Here is a 25521-nt window from a genome sequence, read left to right on the forward strand (position 1 = left end):
TGCAAAGTGTGATGACCTTTGACACCACACAATATTATGAGTCATAATAAATACGTCCACATTATAAATCATAATAACGTGTATAGTTGTAGGTAGATATATATATACTTGCATTTTATTTTTTTATTTTATTTGCTCAATGTATAGATATAAAACATTGAAAACAAATCATAACAAACTCCTTCATCTACTGGCCAACACTCCCAGTATTTCCTGTGTCCTTTTCCTCGGAATATTTTGGTCCATTCTTCACTTCCTTCCTGTTCTCATAAGCCCCGCCCATGTTTCCAAATCAGCCCGCCCCTTCGCCATAGTAACTCTTCCCTGTCCATTGACCCGTGGCTGAGTCACATTTAGACTCGCTTCTCTGATTCCTCAATTAATTTTTTCCCACTGAGAGGACATGGCTAATAGGTTGGGCTCACCACTTTTTAAGATGCTCATGGTTTAAATAAAAATGGAGACAGGTCAGAGTTCTATGGAAGAATCCACCACCTCCACCTCCTCCACCTTCTCCTTTACCTCCTCCACCTTCTCTACTTAATTCACTTCCTCCATCTTCTCCTTTACCTCCTCCACCTTCTCTACTTAATTCACCTCCTCCATCTTCTCCTTTACCTCCTCCACCTTCTCTACTTAATTCACCTCCTCCATCTTCTCCTTTACCTCCTCCACCTTCTCCTTTACCTCCTCCACCTTCTCTACTTAATTCACCTCCTCCATCTTCTCCTTTACCTTCTCCACCTTCTCTACTTAATTCACCTCCTCCATCTTCTCCTTTACCTCCTCCACCTTCTCTACTTAATTCACCTCCTCCACCTTCTCCTTTACCTCCTCCACCTTCTCTACTTAATTCACCTCCTCCACCTTCTCCTTTACCTCCTCCACCCTCTCTACCTTATCCACCTCCTTCACCTTCTCTACTTCCTCTACCTAATCCACCTTCTCTACCTCCTCCACCTTCTCCACCTCCTCCTCCACCTTCTCTACTTCCTCTACCTAATGCACCTTCTCTACCTCCTCCACCTAATCCACCCCTCCTCCACCTTCTCTACCTCCTCCACCTTCTCTACCTCCTCCACCTTCTCTACCTCCTTCACCTCCTCCACCTTCTCCACCTCCACTATCTATTCCAACTCTGTAATAGTTCTGTAATAAATGCCACTCCACATGAAAGACTGCGTTGGCACCTGAGGCATATTGGTTTAGTCCTGTTTTAGTCCTGTTTTAGTCCAGATTTAGTCCAGATTTAGTCCTGATTTAGTCCTGTTTTAGTCCTGTTTTAGTCCTGTTTTAGTCCAGATTTTGTCCAGATTTAGTCCCGGTTTAGTCCCGGTTTAGTTCCAGGTTTTCCATGTGTGTATGAATGTGTGTGTGAGTGGGTGAGTGGTTTCTTGATGTAAACTGTGTGTGACTTGAAGGTGGAAAAGTGCTGTATAAAAATGTGACTATTTATAATTTATCTTTAAGATGCTACAGTATATTAAAAAGTCATGTTTAAGGGCCAGGTCATTCACAAACAAAAATAATGAGGTTTATATGTTTATGCTTCTAATACTACAACAAAGACGATCCCTAACATTTCATTTATGCTCAAAGTTTTTATATATTAAAAACAGAAAAGCAAGAACAGTACACTACACAACTACTACTACTACCTACTACCACCTACTGCTACTACTATCTACTACTATCACCTACTACAAGCACTACTACCACCACTACCTACTGCTACTACTAACTACTACTGTCACCTACTACTATTACCACTACTACTGCTACTACTACCTACTACTATCACCTAGTAACCTACCACTACCACCGCCACCTACTACTACAACCACTACTACCACTACCACTACTACTAACATTGTAATTTTACTTTGAATGTGCTTTTTTGATAAAGTTAATTTGAAAAAAAAAAAGATGTGGATTTTCAGTTTGTTCATTTCTTTCAAAAACCTTGTATCACCCATAGAGTTACATAGACCCCTGCCATATCTCTTCAGGTACCACATAAAATCATTGAATGTCGTGAAATTCTTTTGGATCTCTCCTCGGTAGGCGGGATTTCAAAGTTAGGAATTTCGAGGAGTCAAGGCGGGGAGAGAACAGAACTGGGACGCAGCCTGAACTCTCAAAGTTCACGGTTAGCTTCCTGTGTGTCAGCTGCAGAGCACAGTTTCACTTTGTTCAAATATCCCCAGCTTCAGAGTATCTCCCTTCTCCTCCGCTCGCATCCATCAACACGTTTTAATTAAACAGTCAGAGCGCTGTCATTGTCGGAGCAGATGAGAACGTGTGGATGAGGAGGGGAAAAATATATGCAGAGACAAAATACAAAAACATGATGGATTATACTCCAGTTATAGTTTTAAATGTACTCGTGTGATGATTAGCCCTGTTCTAAATTTACACTGATAGTGAAGGAAGAGTACATGTTTCTGCTGAACGTGTTTCAAATACTACTACCACTACTACTACCACCACTATTACCTATTAATACGACTACCTACTATCACTACTACCACCACCTTCTCCTACTACTACCACCACCTACTTCTGCTACCACTATTACTACTACTGCTACTACTACTACCACCACCACCTAGTTCTACTATCACTACTACTAAAACTACTATCTACTTCTAGTACCACCACTACTACCACCTAGTACTACTACTACCACCACCTCTACTCTACTCTACTCTGCAAACACCACTACTACTACCACTGCTACTACCCACTACTGTTAGTACTACTCATTTTACATTTGTTGGGTTCTTGTATATGTTTTTCAAGTTTTAAAATGTGCATCATTCCTTCTTAAAAACACATATTTCAAATCTAATAGCAATCTGTAAACATATCCGTGTACTTGTCCCAAACTCAGCAGTCCTAATTCATATATATCAAAATGTCAATCCTTTGTCTCAGTCGACTGTCAGGAGCAAACCTCAGACTTTTTTCTCTTCTGAAGGAGCTGCTGTTTCTTCAGTCTTCACAAACTGCAGTGTTACATCACAGACTGCACACTTTACACTGGAGTTGTGTTGAAAGCTGTAATGATCCCCAAGAAAACTGTTCACAAATATGTTAAAAATATCCAAGTGCGATGTTTCTGACAAACAAAGTAATTCTGTGGTTGCCATGGTCGTGGGTGGCTACTCTTGGGGCTGACTGGCTGACACACTGAGCCATTATGTTTACGTTACATTTTTGAGATTTTGACCAACTAAGAAGTGCAGTTCAAAGGGCAGAAGTTAAGGATTATTGGATTGTGTGATTTGAGCAATTTGTTTTTCCTGTATCCATGGTGGTCCTCTTTGCTAACCAGCTAGCTCTGAAATGCTACAGACTTTTTACAACAAATATGGCGGAGGAAGTGTCAGAGGGAATGGCCCGCCTCATCACCAACCAAAACACCAAAGTGGAGCGAGTGTGAGGCTTGGAGTCATGGATCTATTAAAATGCTTAGAGCTGTCTTGACTTAGATTAGTGGCCACTCTTTGGTGTTATGACGATAAAATCCCTCCTGCCCAGAAAGGATTTTTCTCATAGAGCACAATGTAATCAAAACCTGCTTTGTGTTCGAATGACAGGGACTGACAGGGCACCTTCAACTTTCACAAAGGTTGAATTTTGTGGCAATTTTTTACCTCTTTTCAGGGTGGAAACTTTTTCTCCGCTTGGAATAGGCTTTCTGTTGTCTTTAGAGATCACCTGGCACCCTCTGGACACTGCTGTGATGCCCAGATTTCAGGACAGAGATCCACTTTTGTCCGTAGGGCTGTTACTCTCCTCAAACTGTCCTGACACTGGAGCTGATCACTCTACCTGTTAAGCTGCTCTTCTGTTTGAGCTTTTCTCTTATTATTGTTAAATTTTACTGCTCTATGCTTAAATTGCCCCTTGGGAACAGATAATTAATTGACTGAAATATGAACTGACAAAGCAACCCTTGATTCAAAATTCAGAACATGTTTGTACAGATCTAAACTACACAGAGTTAGGAGTTACAATAATGCAGGATATTTTGTTGTTTGTGAAGGAAATAATGGTCCAAAAATGGCAAATTGTGTCCATTCAAATTGCGATTTCGATTTGATTGTGATGCATCTTGCAGCCTTACTATTGTTTCTCTCCCTCTCTTCACAGCAACAAGAACAGGACCCCACAAACCTGTACATCTCTAACCTGCCTGTGTCCATGGACGAGCAGGAGCTGGAGAGCATGCTCAAGTCCTTTGGTCAGGTCATCTCCACCAGGATCCTCCGGGACGCCAACGGGACCAGCCGCGGGGTCGGGTTCGCCAGGTATGTGCCACTTACAGGTCCTGTATTACAAAAAATGGAATATGGTGAGCTTTTTGCCATGTTAGAATGTTGTTAGCCTCTGGAGTTGTGCTTTTACTCATTCACACATGTTTAAGTAACACAGTGGTGGTGTGTTTTCCATTTGAGAGATGAATACAGCCTAAATATGCAGGGTTTGTGTGTTGAACAAAACACAACTCCAGGGTATAAAAATAACGTAATATGGGCTCTTAAGGAACTGAAGAATAACAGTGTTTTTAAAGTCAGGCCCCAGCATGCTCGAAACACAAGTGAAGTAAACTCTATTTGTATAATATTAACTCCAGGTCATTCGTAAAGGCACATCTTCAGAGGTTATGGGATGAGCGTGAATCAGAGGAGAAAGATTTCATTAATTCCAGAGAGTCTATAAACAAACACAACTTGAGGGACTATTATAAGCACAAAATGTCCCTTCTTGACAAACATCTTAAAATTTATAAAGGAAGATTTTTAAAAGGCCAAGCACTGAAAATAGACCATTTACAAACAAGCAACCCACAACAATACTGGAAAACAATCAGCGGTGGAACGTAACAAAGTAAAAGAAGTAAAGTACTATACTTAAGTCAAATTTGTAGGTATCTGTACTTTTCTTAAGTGCATTGTAAAGTGGGTACTTTTTACTTTTACTTCACTACATTTGAGAGCAGTATCGGTACTTTCTGCTCCACATTTACGTTTTTGAACTTATGTTTCTGTATAAAAATCACTACATTTGAAGCTTTATTAGATCTCAAAATCAGATTTAACTTTTTACTCTTTAAGTACATTTTCAAATGGGTACTTTCATACTTTTACTTAAGTAGATTCATGTGACTTTTAATTTTACTTGAGTATTTATTTGCTCTAGTATCTGTAAACTTCCATCACTGAAAATAGTAAGTCAATCGGGGCCTCAAACAGCTAAGAAAATTCCAGTACAAGTTATTTAGATGCTGATGTGGAGCTAAGCAAAGAGACTGAGGAAGGCCTTGGGAGTAGAAGAAACTCCAAATGAAGATTTAAAGTGTTCATATCTTTGAATGTTCTTTACTGTTTATTTAATCTTTGTGTTGAATATAGTATTGTCCTCTCAACGTGGTATAAATCCATAATCAAACCTATTCCTAAGTCGGCAAAGGATGACCCCAGAGTGCCGTTTAATTAAAGGGGAATCTGCCTGTTAAGTACAGCTTATAAAGTCTATTCTAGTCTCCGAAATGCCAGATTGACGCAATTTCTCGAGAACACTAAATTGTTGGTGGATGAACAAAATGAATGTAGAAAACACAGAGGTTGTATTGATCATATTTATACTGTTTCAACTACACTGAGGACTCGACCGGCTGAAAATAGGTTCACTTTTGTTTGTTTTGATGAAAGCGTTCGATTGGGTCAATAGGGATGTGTTTTGTTTGAAACTTTTTCAGGCTGGGGTTGATGGGAGATTTTTTTTAATCGAACATTAAAATCCCTGTATGCAGACTGTCTGGGACGTGTTCAAGTGAAAGATCTGCAGACTGAATGGCTCCCTTTACCTACTGACGTAACACAAGGGCATGTTTTGTCTCCAAGGCTGTTCTCGTTCATGCTGGACATTGGCATACACATTTTGCTCTACGCTGATGATGTTGCACTCCTGGGTGAAATAAAAGATGAACTACAATGGAGCTGTAGGTGGAGACTAGGGATGGGACAATATATGATAATATCGTTAATTGCGATATAAAAGGTCCGCAATTAATTGTTCGTTAATCATGATTATCACACACGATTATAGTCGCCTTCACGGCACCAGACTGCCTCATGTTTCTGGTTTCAATATAATATTTAGGTGTTAGTTCCAGTGTTTGTCCACAAGGGGGCCCTCTGTCATAGCAATGAAACTTGTTAGCTTCTGTGCCTATTCTGAATTGGGGATGGTTCTTCACCACCTTTAGTTACTGTCTTGGGGCAGGCAGTGGATCTGGAGCCCAGTGTTGGCGCACATTTATATCCTCTACTCAAGAAGGTGAAGTCTGATGTGTGGAATTATTATGGAAAAAAGACCAATTATTATGGAAAAAAGAAGATGAAGATGAGCCACCAATCTGCAGAGCCTGTCGAAAAAATGATACAACTCCGCAGGCAAACATGAGCAACTTACATGCACATTTGTGAGACAACCATCCTGCTTTGTTTGACAAACTTGAGCCGAAAATATCCATCGCAAGTAACATACCATGTGAAATACACTATTGAATGTAGTTTGTGTTAGTTTGTGTTTGTATGAATCTGTGTTTGTGTCGACTTTGCTATCACTATCAAGTTAGCAGCTAGCCGAACAGCATTTTGCACAGCTGATTGCACAGCTTGCTACCAGCGGCGGATTGTTTTACAACAATCATGAATTAATCTGAATAACTAAAACTTCCTAGGACCAGGCGTCCACATATGTGGACAACACATTTTCGGTTGTCTACGCCACAGTACTTTTTTTTTTTTTCTCTTTCCTGGTGTCCACATATGAGGACATTAAACTGCCTTGGTTTAATAATTATCGTGATAACATTGTTAATCGTGATTATTTTGGTCACAATAATATAATAATAATAATAATAAAGAGTCTAAATTTTAATATCGTCCCATCCCTAGTGGAGACTTGCAATAAATCAAGCACGCAAAAAAAGTTGAATCCACAAAGCAGAACAGTCCTTACATTTGGAAATCTTCAATATGTCCCTCAGTACAAATATCTGGGTTTACATTTGATGACTTTTGACAGTGGGGTAAAAATCCTCACTGCTTCAGGTATCCGAGCTCTAGGTTCTGTGATTAACAAGTTGAAAACCTCAAATGTTTAAAGATCTCTGTGATGAAACATATTCTAAGTTGTACTGGGCCTGTGTACTGTATCTCCTCTTCTGACTCTGCAGCTGTGTGTGGGGGTCAGACAGAGCTCAGCCTTGGATCTTGTGGAAAACAGAACAATCCGCTGCTTTTTGGGAACGCATACATTTGTCCCAGTTTTTGGCAGGGTTTCGCAGGGTGATATGGGTTTGGGATTATTAATCTGCTTGATAACAAATTGTCACAAAAGGTCTTTGGGTAGAGTAAAGCCAAGTTGCTCTGGGCTGTCGAGCTTCAGGCTGTTTTTGCTTAAACACAACTTCAGTGTATTTCATAACAATTTGCCGAGCAGCGTCAGCAGAACAAGAGAAAAACTACGGTCCAGTTCTGAAGAGCAGTGGCTACATGAGATCTCAGATAAACCAAATTTGTGGAAAAATATTCACTTAGTACATACATTTAAGAGTGATGTTTTACGTCAGAGCGAGTTTGACCGGGAACCAAAGATTGCCGATTGCACAGCTGCGCAGAGGGACTTTGAAACTGGGAGTTTTCCTCAAACCCCTGAAGAAGACAGACTTTTTGGTTTGTGTGAGTTGGATAAGTGGAAAGTGAAGCTCATCTTTTGTTGTTTTGTCCTGTTTATGATGAGTTTAGAAACCCTTTTATTTAATGGAATGTTCCTGATGTAATGACGACAACAAGATGGAGTGGTTGTTTAATTCTAATGTTTGTAAGTTGATGTCATTTTTGTCTAAAGCCTGCAAGAAGCGGAAAACGGGTTTGTTTAAATCCATTTGTATTTGTGTCTGGCATCTATTGTATTTTGTTAATGGGGTCCAATAAACCCATGAAAGGGCTGGGCATATTTGTAATAAAATAAATTCTGCCTGTCAGATTCTCTCAGTCTTTAATGTAGTTTAAGACTAGACTGAAAACACACCTCTTCTCCCTGGCATTTAATAGTAGCTACACAGGATAGCTTGGTGTTGTGTAGTTCTTTGCCTAAGTATCGTGTCATCTGTGTACAGTTGTCCTTTGCTATAACGCGGTTCACCTTTCGCGACCTCGCTGTTTCACGGATTTTTTGTGTGTAATTTTGCATGTGTTCTGTGTCCTGATTGGCTAAGGGTCTGTAGACAATTGTCAATCAAGAGATGCACCGATCCAGCTTTTTCAGTTCCTATACCGATTTCAATACTACAGCTTCAAGTATCTGCCAATACGCGATATCGACGACACCAGTGCAGAGACTGAAAAGTGTATTTAATTAACAAAAATAAAACAAGACAAAACTGATCCAGATGTGTTATGTAACTGTTATACATCTCTGAAGTAATGACAGAACGACTATGTGTAAATAAAAGTTCAAACATTCTGAGATTTTCTGGGTGACTATGACCAGCAAATCCTCCAATTACATCGACGTATATGTCAAACAACGATATCGACTGAAGCGATATTTGGAAGTTCAGATCTGAAACCAGTATCAGATCGGTGCATCCCTAGTTAAAATCGTCAATGCTATTACCATTACTACTGCCACTATTACTTCTACTACTACTACCAGTACCACTACTCCTACTACCACTATTACCACCACTACTACTACTACTATTACTCCTCCTCCTACTACTACTGTTACTATGATGACTTCTACTATTACTACTTCTCCTCCTCCTACTACTACTCCTCCAACTACCACTACCTTTATTAGTTCTATTACTACCACTATTACTACTACCACCACCATTACTACTATTACTATTATTATATATAGTATTATATATTTTATTATATATAATATTATATTATATTATTACTATTACCGCTACTACCACTATTACTACCACTACTACTAATCCTATTTTTTCTACTACTACTACTTCTTCTACCACTACCACCACTACAATTATTACTTCTACTACTACCACTATTACTACCATTACTACCACTACTATTACTACTAGTACCACTACAGTAAAAGCAGATTGAAGCAGACTTCACCATTTTTGTGTGAAATAGTATTGATTCAAACTTTTTCTTATTCCTGGTCCAAAACTGTGATCAATACGAGAGAGAAAAAGGTGTGTGTCATCGTGCAGCAGCAGGAGGAGGAGACACATCGACAAACTGACTCTGTGTCCTGCAAAGACACACACCAGGGACATCTCATATAAAACCATTATAAACCCATTCACCTTCATTTCTACACCACAAAAGCCTCAAGTCTCCCTCTTGACTCTCTCTCAATCTTCATTATATTTTCAGAATGGAGTCCACGGAGAAGTGCGAGGCCATAATACAACATTTCAATGGCAAATTTATCAAGACGCCCCCAGGAGTTCCTGGTATGTGCGCTGCGTTTGTGCGGGCCGCCATGGTAACCCGATATGGCTGTTGTTGTTGTTTTGATCCTGTCTCTGAATCTACTCTCCCGTTTGAACTGCAGCGCCCACAGAGCCACTATTGTGCAAGTTCGCAGATGGGGGTCAAAAGAAGAGGCAGAACCAAGGAAAGTACCTCCAGAACGGACGGCCCTGGGCGAGGGACTCAGATACGGTAAGATGTTTATTTTCAAGGTTTTCATTACACAAAACTGACTCTTGTGAGCTTTAAGCCACCTTCTTAAAAACAGACCTGGAGGTGTGTTTTGTTTCATTCACACATGTTTGAGTAACACTTTATTATTAGTCTGTTACATCTCCAAAGCTCAAAATGCTCTGTTCCACCTTGTGATGTCATGAAGTGGTAGTTTTCAAATTAACAGCTCCTTTTACCTTTAGTTCAGTAGGGTTTGGCAGTTCCAGAGCTGAAATCATCCAAATGATTCTAGTGAAGGTGTGTGGAGTTTAAAAACACAGTGGAGCACTTCCTGTATTACCACATGATGACATCACAAGGAGTAACTTCTGTTTATATTGACAAAGATTTACGCTGTTTCATGTATTTTTCATGTCATTATTTCTATTTCTACCACCTCTGCTCTTCTTCCTCTCTCCTCTTTCTCACTCCCCCTCTCCTCCTCCTCTCCCTGTTTTTTCTTTTTCTCACTGCTCCTCTCCCCTCTCTGTCTCCTCCTCCTCCTCACTCTTTCTCGCTCCCTCTCTCTTCCGCTCCCTCTTTCCTATTTCTCACTGCTCCTCTCCTCTGTCTCCTCCTGCCTTTCTCACTCCCTCTCACCTCTTCTCCCTCTCTCCTCCTCCTGCCTTTCTCACTCCCTCTCACCTCCTCTCCCTCTCTTCTCCTCCCTCTTTCTCACTCCCTCTCCTTTATCTCTCTCCTCCTCCTCCATTTCTCCTTCCTCCTCTCTCATCTCTCTCCTCCTCTCCCTCTCTCATCTATCTCTCTCCTCCTCCTCCCTCTCTCCTCTATCTCTCTCCTCCTCTCTCATCTATCTCTCCTCTTCTCTACCTGTCCTCCTCTCTATTGTTCAGTTTTTAGCCGTAGACAATCATGACATCTTGTATTAAAACTTTCTCTGTCAAAGTTCAACAAACTTTAAATATATTTTGTCAGTCTATTATCATAGTCCCTTATAAATACATTTTACAAATACATTTATAAATACATTTTATAAACACATTTTACACAGTGTTTCAATATGTCTTAGTGAAAAAACAATCTTTTTTATATGTAGTCATGTTTTCTTGCCCATATGGCCCAAACATATTTATTTTAAGTATCACTCTTTAAACAATGACTGGACGACTGCAGAATCACACAGACACCTTTTAAAAACTTTACAGCACAGGTTTTGTCTTTGTTTTCGACTTTTATTACCTGTTTTGTCCAATTACTCCATCGATTTCGTACATTTTTATGTAATTAGGATAATCTGGACCACATGATCAGTCACCTGCTTTGACATAAACAACACTGGATACTTGTTTACGTGTTTTTACTGACTTCTCTCGGCCTTAGCCTCTATGTCTGAGTTAGTTTAGCCTGGTTCAGTTGTGATTCCAGTCTTATGTAATATAGAGGTTAAAGGGCATTTAGTCTGTAGTCTGTCAGAGGTGGAAGTCAATACTATTTGAACAATACTACAATATTTTTTTATGTATTTGTACTTGATTTCTGTCTTGTGAATATGACTTTTTTAGTATCGATACTCGCTCAAATGAGTATCTAGTTTCGGTATTAGTTTTAATACCTTTTAGTATCTGATTTTTAATACTTTTGACAGCCCTAGCCTACACGTTGTCTGAAAAACTTGAAAAATCCGAAGTCATGGGTCTATATTTAGTAGGAGTTTGATGCTGTCTGCAGTTTAGCGAGGCCTGTTTGTGAATAACTTGCATTGTTTTTGCAGGGAGGAATGACGCTAGCGTATGACCCCACAGCCTTACAAAACGGGTGAGTGAGATGGTATGCACGAGCTGAAAACAACCCCAGCCCTCTGCACAAATATGTCAAGAGTCAGCGAACACTGCCCTCTGGTGGACACGAGAGAAAGCACAGTATAAAACAAGCAGCTGTTTTTTGAGACTGCTATATAAGCCTGATGTTTTTTGTTTTTTTTCATAGCACAAAAAGTGAAAGAATAAACAAGAAGCACTGAGAAATTGTGATTAAGCTTTAAAATATAATAATGTATCTTAAAGGCACAGTATGTAACTTTTTCTAATGGGCTGATGTTATTGCTTTGCCTGGGTTTCTCTACAGTATGGCATTAATCTGCAATGTCCATCTTGCATTTATTTGATTATCTGACCTATAATTTTACCTATTAGCATCAGCTACCATCGCCATGGACACACATGAGTTTAATGCCATACTCTGGAGCATATATCGTCTGCATGGAGATAAAAATATGGCAGACCCTTCTCTAGAAAAGTTATATAGTACTGTGCATCTGTGAAATAATTAAATATTTCTGTGCAAATTTTAATGGATTATTTTATAGAGGATTTTGTATTTTTTCTACACATTGTTTGGACTTTTTGTTTGATATAGAAAGAAAAAAGATGAGGTTGACACTGACTGTTATGTGCTCCTGCAGGTTCTACTCGTCGCCGTACAGTCTGGGCCCAAACCGGATGATCGCTCAGACGTCTCTGCCCTACATGCATTCACCCGTCTCCTCCTACCAGGTCCGTCTGACTTCACTCTGTTCACTCTTTAGTAAATACGCAAAAAACAACTTGTGTATTTATGAACAGTCCCAAGCATGGATAAATAAAGAGGCCTGCATTACTTAAGCAAATCATAATGTTAATCCTTTGTGTTGAATAGGCTCTGTGCACAACAGTGCCCCCAACCTCACTGTTAGCGTCACTACTTCCTGTTCAGTTTTTTGTCAATGAGGTTTTAGTGTGACTCAGGAAAAAACTCATAAATATTTAAAGATGAGGCAGTGGACAGGAAGCTGTGGGTGGGTTAGGGGTCAGAGGTTAGGGGGTTAGGGTCAGACAGTGGACAGGGATTTGTGGCTGAATGTCGCTGTCAACACTACACGAATAAAATAAAAACTTCACCACAGACACTTGTGTTTAGAAAGAGACACGTTAATTTTGAGGCATAATACATATTAATACAACACCACAAACTGAAGTGTTCTACATATAAAACTTACTTTACTTTAATTAGAATTTTAAAAGGTTGTTTATTTTATGTTTTCTAATTTTAATAAAAGCTTTGAGACACAGTGAGCTAGCTAGCGTGCTGCTGTGGATAGAGCCTATTACTGGGGGGAAAACATTATATTTATTCTAAAAAGATTGAGCATGTAAATTTGTTTGTCGAATTAAAGTCATTTTTCTACATTAGTCCACATTTTTACCGTCTTAAAAACATGAAAAACAGAACTAGTTCATTTTAAACAGTTTGCAGTGGTCCAAAGTTATTCCTCACGCATCTTATGCATTCAGAACTACTTATGCACCATGATGACTTTATAAGCACTTTAAGAGAATGGCGTGGTGAAGCTAACAACAACTAGCATGCTAACATGCACATCCTGATTATAAGACAAACTTTGCTCAGTTACATGGAAAGAAATTGGATACAGGGCCTTTAGTGTAAACTGCCTGCATTTTGGTCCCGCCCCATCCGCCGACAGTTACTGCATTTGCTTTATTGTCTTGTTAGAGACACCATTTTGAGGATTTCAGACCATTTAGTAGATTTATGAATTTCATTTCACCAATCTGAAACCCATGGATAGAAAAATTAAGTTCTGAAATATTTTAATTTTTGTGGTGTTTCTTCTTATTTTGTGTTAAATTGTAGTAAATGTTTAGAGCTACTGAATTATACTTGCTGTGTGCATGTTGTGAACGAGCACATATTTAGCTGTATTTCTTTGGCTTTTAGGCTTTATTTGACAGATACAGTAGGCTGGCAGGAAATGGGGCAGACAGATGGGGCAATGACATGGAGCAAAGTGGCCGGGACTCGAACCCGGGCCGCTCCAATGCGTGCTATGCGCTCTACCAGGTGAGCCACCGAGGCACCCCAATACAAAAGACCATTTACTGTTATTTTCAAGCCAAAGAAATATTGTACAGTCTTGTGTAATAATAACTCCACTTAACTGTTAGGGTTGTGCAAACCTAAAATAAATGAAAATATAAAATGTGTAAAATGTTTATAAATGCATTAAAATTTTTGTTTTTTTTTGTGATTTTCAGGTACACAACCCGTCCTGGATGCACCATCAGTCATACCTCATGCAGCCAGTATGTGCCCTCCTCTTTATTACTCATTAGCATGGCGAGCTAACTCCTAGCTAAATAGCAGTATTAGGTGTCCATCTCACAGCAAATCAATGCTTGACTTGGTGGAGTAATATAGAAAAAACGTTACCCACAGCGTTCGGCTCCAGTCAAATGAAGCCCATCAAGGCTAGAGCAGTTATAGGGCGAATTTGGAGCCAACCTCCATATTTGGAATTCTGACACGAGTATCATAGCAACCAAAGAGCCAATCCAGAGTGAGGCTATTGAAGGTAACACCCCTTTCTGCCTGCACCGCTGGATTAGCAGGAAGTGGGCGCTAAACAACACGGTCAGTCAAACCTGTTGCTAACGCTAGCAGGAGCAACCTTAGAGAAAGAAGGCGCCTCATTGGTCTGTTATGAATGTTCATATCTTGATTTACAGACAGAATAGCCAAATGAATCATCTTAATCATGTAGAGGGGGTTAATACAAACATTTTAAGACCAAAATGTCGATTCTGACAGCAGCAGTTACAGAGAAGGGGGCCACAGTTATTCAGTAGAAAGAGAATTGGAGCGAGAGTCAATGGAGCCAGAACTGCACCCATGCTCACTTCCTATTTGGAAGGTACTGGCTAGCAGGTTAGCCATGTCCAATTATGTATACAGTCTATAAGGAAAACAGACTCCCAGACTACATCTTAGTACAGAACAGGAAGAGACTTTTAGCTCGCCAGGCTAATTTGCACATGATGATATAAATGTGTAGTTCTTTCACTCACCTGTATGTGGTGCTGTGGCAGGGAGCTGTTCTGACCCCGACTATGGACCATGCTATGTCCATCCAGCCCACGTCGATGATGGGGCCCCTCACACAGCAGCTCAGCCACCTGTCCCTGGGCAGCACAGGCACAGTCAGTACACACACACACACACACACACCCACACACATACATACACACACCGACGCACACGTACATATACATACACACACACATAAACACACACACGATCACACTATCAAAGGTCCTATATTACACAAAACTGACTCTTGTGATTATTATAAAGTTACCTCCTCAACCTGGAGTTGTGTTTTGTTTCATTCACACATGTTTGAGTAACACTTTATTATTAGTCTGTAATATCTCCAAAGCTCAAAATGCTCTGTTCCACCTTGTGATGTCATGAAGTAGTAGTTTTCAAATTAACAGCTCCTTTTACCTTTAGTTCAGTAAAGACTGGCAACTCCAGGACTGAAATCCTCCAAATGACTTTAGTGAAGGTGTATGGATTTTAAAAACACAGTGGAGCACTTCCTGTATTACCACATGATGACATCACAAGGTGGAACAGTGTTTTCAGTTTGAGAGGAACTCAGCCTAAATATGCAGTTTTGTGTGTTAAACATGTGTGAATGAATCAAAACACAACTCCAGGTCTGTTTGTGATGAGGAAACATAACATAGATCAGAAAATAGTGTAATATGGGCCTTTAAATGTTTTTTTAATTAATAATAGATATGTTTTAAACTCATATATAATTTGCTAACTCTGAACTTTTCACAAATTTCATAAATGTTTGTAATTTTAATTCTGTGTAAAGCTCTTTGAATTATCCGTGTGCATGACAGCTGCTCTACAGATAAAATAGATTTGACTTGACTTCATGTATTTATATGTTTTTTTCTTGTTTTTGTTTGTTTTTTTCAGTATATTCCGGCCAACACAACTATGCAAGGGACCTACATCCCCCAGTACACCCCAGTGCCTCCCTCCAACGTCCAAGTCGAGGTATGAAAGATATAGTAGACAAGATAATAACTCAAAACTATATAAACATAATTAAGTATTCCTTACTTATTTGTATAATTTGCTGGCTTTTTATTGAGTGTTTTTTGTGAATAGTTTCAAGATTAATTGAATTTGTAAAGAGCCACTCAGCACCTCAATCTGCGGTTCATCGCCATCTCAAAGCCATTAACCACTTTTTTTTAAGAGAGTGAGGTACAGATCTTAGTCAAGATGGGAGATAAAGAGGCCATTTTGTTAGGAAAGACAATCTCTTCTCATCTCCTATTTATAACTCCATCCTCAGACTTAAATCAAAACAACAGGATAGTAGAACAATAGTGCTAGCCAGTATACAGGAGTCATGTTTCAGCTAATTTATATTTAAACCATATCTACTGTCGTATAATTCTTTTTTTTTTTTTCTATCTCAATGTTTCCAGGAGAATGGTGGTCAGCAGCAGCAGGTCACCATGGAAACTCCTGCAGAACACTCAAACTACTCATACACCAAGTAAAGCTAAGGTACACAAGTGTGATTATAAAGGGCCCATTTAACACACAAAGCCTCCACATTGTGATGTCATGTGGTGATACAGGAAGTGCTCCACTGTGTTTTTAAACTCCATACACCTTCACTAGAATCATTTGCATAAGTCTAGCCCTGGAATTGCCAATTTCTACTAAAGGTAGCTGTTAATTTTTTTTGGAAGACTCCTACTTTCACCTCGACGCATCATCAAATACTTTACACCTAAATTTTCTGTCATCAAATTTCTATAATGTACTAACTCTAACTCTATAACTAAATTTGAGTGCCTTAAATGCTCATATACAAAGAGCTTTACAGTGCATTATTCACTCACTCTCCTCCTGGTGTTGATAAACTGCTATTGTAGCCACAGCTGCCCTGGGACAGTCTGACAGAGAAGAGGTTGCCAATCTGCAAAACTGCAGTCTCCAACTAGCACCAAACAATCACTCACAAACACATCACATTGATACTATGGGGGTGATGTGTCTTGCCTAAGGACACAATGGCAGTTTGCAGTGATCTGTAATGTGATGGAATGAACCGCTGCTGCCGACTATTTCACAGTGATTCATTTACACCAACTGTTTTTATCAAAATATTTCAATTTTCACATGTTTTAGCCCTTCAACCATAGACTGTTTATAGAAATGGACATAGCTAACCTGCTAATCAAAATAGGAAGTGATCATGGGCGCTCTTTTCGCTCCAATTCACTTTCTATTGTAACTGTTGCTATCAGGCTGGTCATGTTGGTCTTAAAATGTTCGTATCAACCCGCTCTACATGATCCTGGAGTTTTTATTTCACTATTGTGTCCAAAAATCAAGATATGAACATTAATAACAGAGAAATCAGGCATCTTCTTTCCCAGAGGTTGCTCCCACTAGCATTAGCAACAGGTTTGACTGACAGCATTGCTAAGCGCCCGACCCGTTGCTAAACCAGTGGTGCGGATGGGAAGGGGTGGTACCAGCCTTGCTCCTGATTGGCTCTTTAGTTGCTATGATACTCGCAGTCGGAATTTCAAATATATCACTTGGCTCCAAATTGCCCCTGTAACTGCTCTAGCCTCGGTGAGCTTCGTTTTTAATGGATCTAAACGCTGTGGGTGACGTCACACTCACTTAGTCCACTTCTTTATACAGTCTATGTCCTCAATGGGACTTGTAAAACTGGCAAAAAAATTAAAAATGTCAAATTTATGCCAAAATCTTACACTATGATGTTGTTTCAGCTCTGGGTGAGGAGAAGCGCACCTGTTGAATCTGACCAATCAGGCTTCAGGACGCGGCGTGCTCGTCCCCTGCACCTGGACTGAACCCGGATCACAAAAGGAACGTGTGTGTGTGTTTGTTTATGTGTGGAAAACCTCTGTGCTTTTTTTTTTTTTTTTTTTTAACCGAAAGGACAATACAACATGAACCAAAGGTGGGACTCTTCTCCACAGACACTATTTTGATAAACACATTGAGATGACAGTTGGTGCAGCGCTATTTTTGTGCAAATTATAATGAAATCCTATTTTTCAAGAGCATTCTGGACGCTTCGGAGTGATTTGAGAAAGAGCTGATGTATTTTTTTTTTTGTTTTGTAAAATATGCAAACTCGCTTTTTTTTTCTGTCGTGTTGTTTGACAAGACCTGTCACGATAATACATTTCAAAGCTCGATATATCGCTACAGAGAAATACTGCGATAAACGATAGTATTGAAACTAGTTTATATCACTGATTAAGATTTGAATGATGCAAGATGAACCCAGTAAACCATTTTTAAATCGACTGTTTCATTAAAAGACATGAGTTGCAACAAAAAAATAGAAAGAAACAATAATTAGCCATAGAAGAGACATAAAGTATTGCAACAAAAATACCCAAAAACTCCACATTTTTGCAAAGAAAAAGGACTCATGATAAATACTGAGGCCTAAAATATATTATTCCAGCTTTCATAAATGTGAGCGTGACATCACCCATAGCGTTCCGCTCCAGTCAAATGAAGCTCATCGAGGCTAGAGCAGTTATAGGGGCCAATTTGGAGCAGAGTTCCATATTTGGAATTCTGACCACAAGTATCATAGCAACCAAAGAGCCAATCTGGAGTGAGGCTGTTGAAGGTAACACCCCTTTCTGACTCGAACTGCTGCTTTGGCAGGGAGTGGGAGCTTAGTAACACTGGTAATCAAACCTGTTGCTAATGCTAACGGGAGCAACCTCGAGGAAACCTAAAGAATAGATTTGTCTGTTGTTAATGTTCATATCAATAACGAACAATACCAAAATAAAAACGCCAGGATCATATAGAGCGTGTTAATACAAACATTTTAAGATCAAAATGACAAGTCTGACAGCAGCAGTTACAGAGAGAGGGGTGACAATTTTTAAATGAATTGGATTCAATGGAGCCGGAAGCTAGCCCATGCTCACTTCCTATTTGGAACGCGGTGGCTAGCAGGTTAGCTACGTCCTGTGGTCGATATAGTGATTATCGTGACAGGCCTATGTTTGACGTTGTATTTTGCAGGAGCACAGCAACAATTTGTACAGATCTGAAACATTTGAACCTGTTTTTGCTGGTGACAGTCCAGTTAGCTTCGGAGGTAAACCGTTTAAAGCTACTTCTTCTTCTTCTTAACTGCTGCAGAACTGCTGCTTTTTCACGCACAGGAGAGAACAGTTTAGACCAACACAAGACAATCAATTCTTTCTATTTATATTTGAATTTCTATTTTTAGATTTTTTTAGAGATCAAAGTTTTTAGAAAGAAAGTTATTTAATAGTTTATTTTGCAATGTAATATAGATAAACTTCACGACGCACTGAAAAAAGCTCCAAGAGTGACATTTATAAGGGCTTTAAAAAAACTAGAATTTTTACTTAAAGTTGAAGAAACCAAGTCCGATATTAAAGGTCCTATATTACGCTAAGTTGACTTTTGTTATAATGTTGTTACCTCCTCAAAAAATAACTGGAGTTGTGTTTTGTGTGATTCACACATTTGAGTAACCCTTTATTATTAGTCTATCTACATCTCCAAAGCTCAAAACGCTCTGTTCCACCTTGTGATGTCATGAAGTGATAGTTTTCAAGTTAACAGCTCCTTTTTATGTCCAGCTCAGTAGAGATTGGAAATTCCACGACTAAAATTATTCAAATGATTCTAGTGAAGATGTTTGCAATGCACTTCCTGTATAACCACATGACATCACAAGGTGGAACTGAGTGTTTTCTGTTTGAGAGAAGAACTCTCTCAAACTCTCTCTCTGTGTTAGACATATGTGAATGAAACAAAAAAAACACAACTCCAGGTATGTTCTTGATGAGGAAACAACATTATAACATAGATCAGAAAATAGCATAATATGGGCACTTTAACATTTAGTCAAGTTACTTTTGTAAAATATTCCGTGATATGAGAAGTGGTTTTAAGCGGTTTTATTGAGGTTTCAGCAGAGTAATCCTTTGGCCGTTTGTGGTTGAAGTAAAAATATGCTACAGATTTATTAATGAACTTGTTGTGTGTACAGAACAATGCAGTGACTAGTTGTTTATGAGGGAAAATCTAACAGAGAATATGATGTTTTTTGGAGGTGGGAGTTAGTCAGTCTTTATCAATGCTGCTGTCACATAATGCGTTTGAATGGAGCCCTAAGGTCAGTGTAAAAGAGAACATTTTCAAACACCTGATGCAGTAGTTTAATTAGCAAAATGCACGATGATTGTGTTGTGATACTGCTCTGAAGGGGAAGTGACTTAGTGTGAGGAGCAATGGGAGCGGGGGCATGTTAATACTTTGTTTTCGGCCAATATAGCATTTTCAAAACAATAAAAAGGAAACATGGGCTGTGTCTAAATGTCCACACTCTTCCTACAGGGAGCAATATTTAGGGGTCACAGCATTTTTAGTGGTGTTTGAATGTCTATTTGGTGAAAAAGTAGTGCACTTAAAATTTCCCACAATGCACCTTGAAAAGTAGTGGGCAGAGACAGGTCTTTAACTGGACACAACACGAGTGAATGAAGCAGAGAGAAGCGCTGGTTTATTTCACTGTTGATCCTGATTATGAATTAAACACTATTAAATAAACTGTTGATGTGTAAAGTTGCTAGCGTTAGCCACTTTAGCCTGAGCTGTTAACAGAGTGAGAATTTCCACATCTCAGGTTAAAAAAAATTAAATCTAGATGTGTGAGATCCATCTTCATAAAAACTTGTGTGATTATTATTAGTCCATAAAGACTTGTGCCAGTCCAATCTGATCATTATTTATGACACAAATCAACTTTTATCAGAGTTTAGCCTTTGCTTTTTTTACCCAGACACCTAGACAGAGTCATGTGACTTGTGAACGAGTCTCTATAGAGTCCACTAAAGAGTGTGGGCTGTGGAGTGAACGAGGGGTGAGGGGCTGAGGGAGACATTCAGACACAGCCATGGTGTTGTAAATATGTTCTGTGTTAGCAGTTAATACCCCATAGAAGTGTAACACCCCCTTTTTAATGTACAGTGTGCACATTATTCGGCTCAAATGAAAATTGGCTCTGGGCCCGGCCGACTTTCTGTTAGCGTCACTACTTCTTGCCCAGTTTTATCTCTATGAGGTTTTTGCCCAGTCACACTAAAATTTATAAATATATAAAGAAAAGAAATGTTTGTGTCTCAATGCTAATGCTACTTTTGAGGCATAATAAGCATTAAAACAACACCACAAACTAAAGTATTTGACATATAAAAATAATTGTGTAGTTTTGATTAGAATTAATTAGCATTTCAATATGTTGTTTATGTTATGTTTTTCAATTGTAATACAATACCAGTGACTTTTAGCTTTGAGTCACAGTGTGCTAGCTAGCGTGCTGTAAACATCTCCATAGTAACAAGTCCTCACCTTTAAGACATTGTGTTGTTCTGTGATTAAAATGTCCTTTTTTCCTTGACTTTGGGGCTCCATTAAGTTTTATTCACCATCAGTGACTTGTTTTTGTAGAAAATGTTTTGTGTCTTCTTTCACTTGAACTTTTAGAGCTAAAGCCTTTAAAGTCATGTTGCCTTTATGACTTTATCTTTTTTTGACGTAGATTAGAGTTTAGCTGTAGAAACCTTTGCGCCTTTTTGTTGATTTTTGTCATTTCCTATTGTTGAAATATCTTCCGTTCCAAAACAGGTGCTGATTTTTGGACCTGAAAGCCGTGCGTTTTTTTAAAAAAGAGCTTAACCAAACACTGACTTTAGCTTGTCCTCGTACCGTAATCCAAATACGTTTAATTTATGTGAAACCGCAGACTGTAGATATGTAGATAGTCGGAGGCAGGCTGCTCACTAGACCATGGAAGTGCCATTACAGATGATTTCAAGCCTTTAGTGAGCCCAAGTCTGGATTTGTGCAAAGATTCAGAGTTGCGCAAAAACTCTTGTTGCTAACGCCTTAACGTTGCTCTTCAGATGAAACTGCCGCCTTGAAGCGAGGAGGAGGAAGTGTAAATACGGACACAAGCGCATGTCATTTTAGATGTTTTAGGATTTTTCCTGCTCTGAACTTTGTTGTTTTTGTTGCTATTAGGGTTGTCAAAAGTATCAAAATTCAGATACTAAAAATAGTATTGAAACTAGATATCAGTACTCATTTGAGCAGGTATCGATACTAAAAAAGTTACATTCACAAGACAGAAATGAACCGCCCATGGACCACTATGAACCTACTGGACACTGAGAGATTACAGATATAAGACACATGGGAATAGAAAAGAAAGTACTACCATTTAATGTTGAAAATCACATTCTATTGTCTAAAGAAGCAGCGTTTTTTATTATCTTTGTGGTATCGGAACTGGTATCGAGTATCAAGTCTATTCTTTAGTATCAAAATCGAGTTTAAAATGTTAGTATAATGACAACACTAGTAGCTGTAATTTCTCATTTCTGCAACCAAAGACGTCGTAGCCATCTGTAGAGTTTCTGGTCAAGATTAGGGAAACAAAATTAACCGAGTGTAGTTAAACTGTGTGAAGTTTTTCTCAATTGCTTTAAAACCTGAGGCTCAAACAGCTCGAATTGGCCGGCACCAATTTAGGAAACATGTCCAGAGAAAAATATGAAGCTATACATTTGCTAAATAAAGGTGCTTGTCAGAAACTGAAAACCCTTTTTTAGTTGGTATGTCTAAACAAATCAGATAATTTAAGATAGCACTGATTCAAAATCGTAGTTTGAAAAGATTAAATAAGCAAATCACAAAGACTGCAGTTTTCAGAGTACCAAAATTTCTTATTCTGCATAAAAACTGATGACCTTGTAGTTTACATCTGTACAAACGTGTTCTGAAATGTGTTAGTTATATTTTAGTGTTTTTTGACAGTTCTTCTGGGCTCGTTAAATGTGAACTTTGAACAGAATCTTATTGTAAAGGTCCTATATTACACAAAATTGACTTTTCTGAGATTTAAGTTGTGTTATAATGTTGTTACCTCCAAAAACAAACCTGGAGTTGTGTTTTGTTTCATTCACACGTTTTAGTAACCCTTTATTATTGGTCTGTCTACATCTCCAAAGCTCAAAATGCTCTGTCCCACCTTGTGATGTCATGAAATGGTAGTTTTCAAGTGAACAGCTAGGAGTGTTTTCAGTTTGAGACAAGAACTCAGCCTAAATATGCAGGATTTGTGTGTTAAACATGTGTGGATGAAACAAAACACAACTGCAGGTCTGTTTGTGATGAGGAAACAACATTAGAACAGATCAGAAAACAGCATATTATGGGCGCTTTAAAACAAAAATCGCAAATCTAATTAAAAAAATGTAAATATTTGTCCCCAAATCGTTCAGCTCTTGTCTAAAAGCAATTGAGATCAACTCCCTTCTGTTCTTGTTGCTCTACCAAACAGACCATCTTCTCCAGAGCTTTCTTTGTAAATATATTTTTGTTCACTTTTTCTGTGTGTTTTTATTGTGGACACATTGATTTTAATATCAAACAGGCTTTATGTTCAGACTCAATGCACCATGAAGGAAAAATCATGGCTACTGTTATAAATGTTCAGATAATGTTTTTCCATAGCCATCACTTTGAATTCAAAAACTCACATTTTGAAACTATGAAATGGCCAGGGGTTACAATGCAGTGTTTATTTATTTTATTTCTTTGTTCTTTTTTTTTTTTAAACATGAATGAAATTATACCTTAAATTATATGAACGATAGGACAGTTCAAACGGTTCCTTGCACTTATCATAGTTAAATTGGAGATAGTCGATACGGAGGAATGGCTTATTTCATAGCTTCAAAAGTTTTGCTGCTAAAACAGGATTTCCACGTAGGAGATGGGGCATTGCTTGGATCATTCGCTAAAATTAAGTTATCGTTTTTGTTTCTTTTTTAACTGACAGTTCAAATCAGTAACTCTCAACTGTCCTGACTTAGGATGTTACTTCGCACAATTGTTTTTTTATACAAATTTGGTTAACGCAGAGTCAAACTTGAGTACCTCATTATAGGTCAGCTGTTGAATAAGCTCCACCAACATTTACCTCTATTCAGTAATATTTAGCATATTTATTTGACTCATTTTTAACCTTTTGTGGTGATTAAAAAATAGATTTACATATGCAATTTAGAAAGTGTCCTATTGGCATTGGCAAAGGAAAGTGGACCGTTAGGAGAATGGTTCCACTGACTCAGTGTAGTTCTGGTTTAGTCCTGGTCTTAACCTGGTTTAGTTCTGGTTTTGTCCTGGTTTAATTCTGTGTAGTTTTGATTTAGTCCTGGTTTAGGCCCCATAGGTCTGGTTTAATCTAGGTTTAGCCATGGTTTAGTCCTAATTTGTCTCGGTTTAGGTCTGGTTTAGTAATAGTTTTAGTTCTGGTTTAGTCCTGGTTTAGTCCTGGTTTAGTCCTAGTTTAGTCCTAGTTTAGTCCTAGTTTAGTCCTGATTTAGTCCTGATTTAGTCCTGATTTAATCTTGGTTTAGTCTAGGTTTAGTCTTGGTTTAGTCTAGGTTTAACCCTGGTTTAGTTCTGATTTGTCTTTGTTTACGTCTGATTTAGTAATAGTTTTAGTCCTAGTTTAGTAGTCCTGGTTTTGTCTTGGTTTAGTTCTACCTTAAACCTAGTTTAATCCTGGTTTAGTTTTGGTTTAGTCCTAGTCTAAGATTGGTGTGGTCCTTGTTCAGTCCTGGTCTAGTTCTGCTTTAGCCTTGTTTTAGTCCTGTCTTAGTCCTAGTTTAGTCCTAGTTTAATCCTGGTCTAGTCCCGGTCTAGTCTTGGTCAAGTCCTGGCTTAGTCTTAGTCTAGTCCTGGCTTAGTCTTGTCTTAGTCTTGTGTTAGTCCTGGTCTAGTCCTGGTTTAGTCTTCACTTAGTCCTGGCTTAGTCTTGTGTTAGTCCTGGTCTAGTCCTGGTTTAGTCTTCACTTAGTCCTGGCTCAGTCTTGTCTTAGTCTTGTGTTAGTCCTGGTCTAGTCCTGGTTTAGTCTTCACTTAGTCCTGGTTTAGTCCTGGTTTAAGGCCCCACCCCCAGTTGAGAATTACTGGTTGGTTTAACAGAAATATGCTAATTCCTCATTACTTTCTAACACTGTACATAGTCTAAGTGCATTTAAACGTTTGGGGAATGATCCAACATGGCCGCCACTCCTCTTGTGAACAGTTTCTTATTTATACAGAACTCATTTTGTACACTTTTGTTAAGAATAGAGGATTTTGATATTTGGTTTATGTTTTTGCAGAGGCCACGAGGCTCCTTTTGTCTTCCTGTGCCAGACTTTGCTAAAATTGTCTGTAACTTTTGTGTTTTTTTTATTGATTGATGAGATTTCCTTTTCTTCTTCTTTGGTTTTATCTTTTTGAATTTGAATATGTCAATTTTCTTTTTTTAATAAAATTGTTTAAATGACACTGTATTGTTCTGTATTGACTGATGGTATGTACAAAAACGAGAGTGACCGGGTTTTTCATGGCCAATGGCTCCGTTTAAAGATCAGTGACTAACATGTTAACACTACACAAATAAAATGAATACTTCACCAGAGACACTTCTGTGTTTAGAAAGAGACATGGTTGTTCCTCAGTGCTAATGCTAATGCTAATTTTGAGGCATAATAACCATTAAAACAAGACCACAAACTGAAGTATTCTACATAAAAAATAACTGTCTAGTATTTATTTTTAATTGATTTGAATTTTAATAGTTTATTTCCTTAATGTGTTCAGATTTTAATAACAGTGACTGTTAGCTTTCAGACACAGTGAGCAACCTAGCATGCTACTGCGCACAGCTGTATAGACAGTCGATAAGCTCTGCCGATATGTAGGATTATTTCCATCAAATAATGTAATTTTAATATGTAAATTCAGGTCAAATTGAGCCAAAAAATAAGTGACT

At 38.5% G+C, this 25521-nt stretch overlaps 1 protein-coding gene across 3 annotated transcripts in view; it reads left to right on the plus strand.

Annotated features, from left to right (window-relative positions):
• The window catches only part of rbms2a (RNA binding motif, single stranded interacting protein 2a), a 65122-nt gene extending 40086 nt beyond the window's left edge, over positions 1–25036 (plus strand). For 2 of the 3 annotated variants that reach the window (XM_033967388.2, XM_055222089.1), the window contains exons 5-15: positions 4159–4316; positions 9438–9517; positions 9619–9728; positions 11482–11525; positions 12172–12262; positions 13485–13607; positions 13802–13849; positions 14633–14743; positions 15540–15620; positions 16061–16142; positions 17387–25036. In XM_033967388.2, the coding sequence (XP_033823279.1) occupies positions 4159–4316; positions 9438–9517; positions 9619–9728; positions 11482–11525; positions 12172–12262; positions 13485–13607; positions 13802–13849; positions 14633–14743; positions 15540–15620; positions 16061–16135 (921 nt within the window). In that variant the 3' untranslated portion in view covers positions 16136–16142; positions 17387–25036. The remainder of the gene's footprint in view (positions 1–4158; positions 4317–9437; positions 9518–9618; positions 9729–11481; positions 11526–12171; positions 12263–13484; positions 13608–13801; positions 13850–14632; positions 14744–15539; positions 15621–16060; positions 16143–17386) is intronic. The other variant, XM_033967389.2, reaches the window with a different exon arrangement.
• Positions 25037–25521: the final 485 nt, after the last annotated feature.

The sequence above is a fragment of the Periophthalmus magnuspinnatus genome, chromosome 5 (assembly GCF_009829125.3).
Source record: "Periophthalmus magnuspinnatus isolate fPerMag1 chromosome 5, fPerMag1.2.pri, whole genome shotgun sequence".
In the NCBI taxonomy this organism is placed as follows: domain Eukaryota; kingdom Metazoa; phylum Chordata; class Actinopteri; order Gobiiformes; family Gobiidae; genus Periophthalmus; species Periophthalmus magnuspinnatus.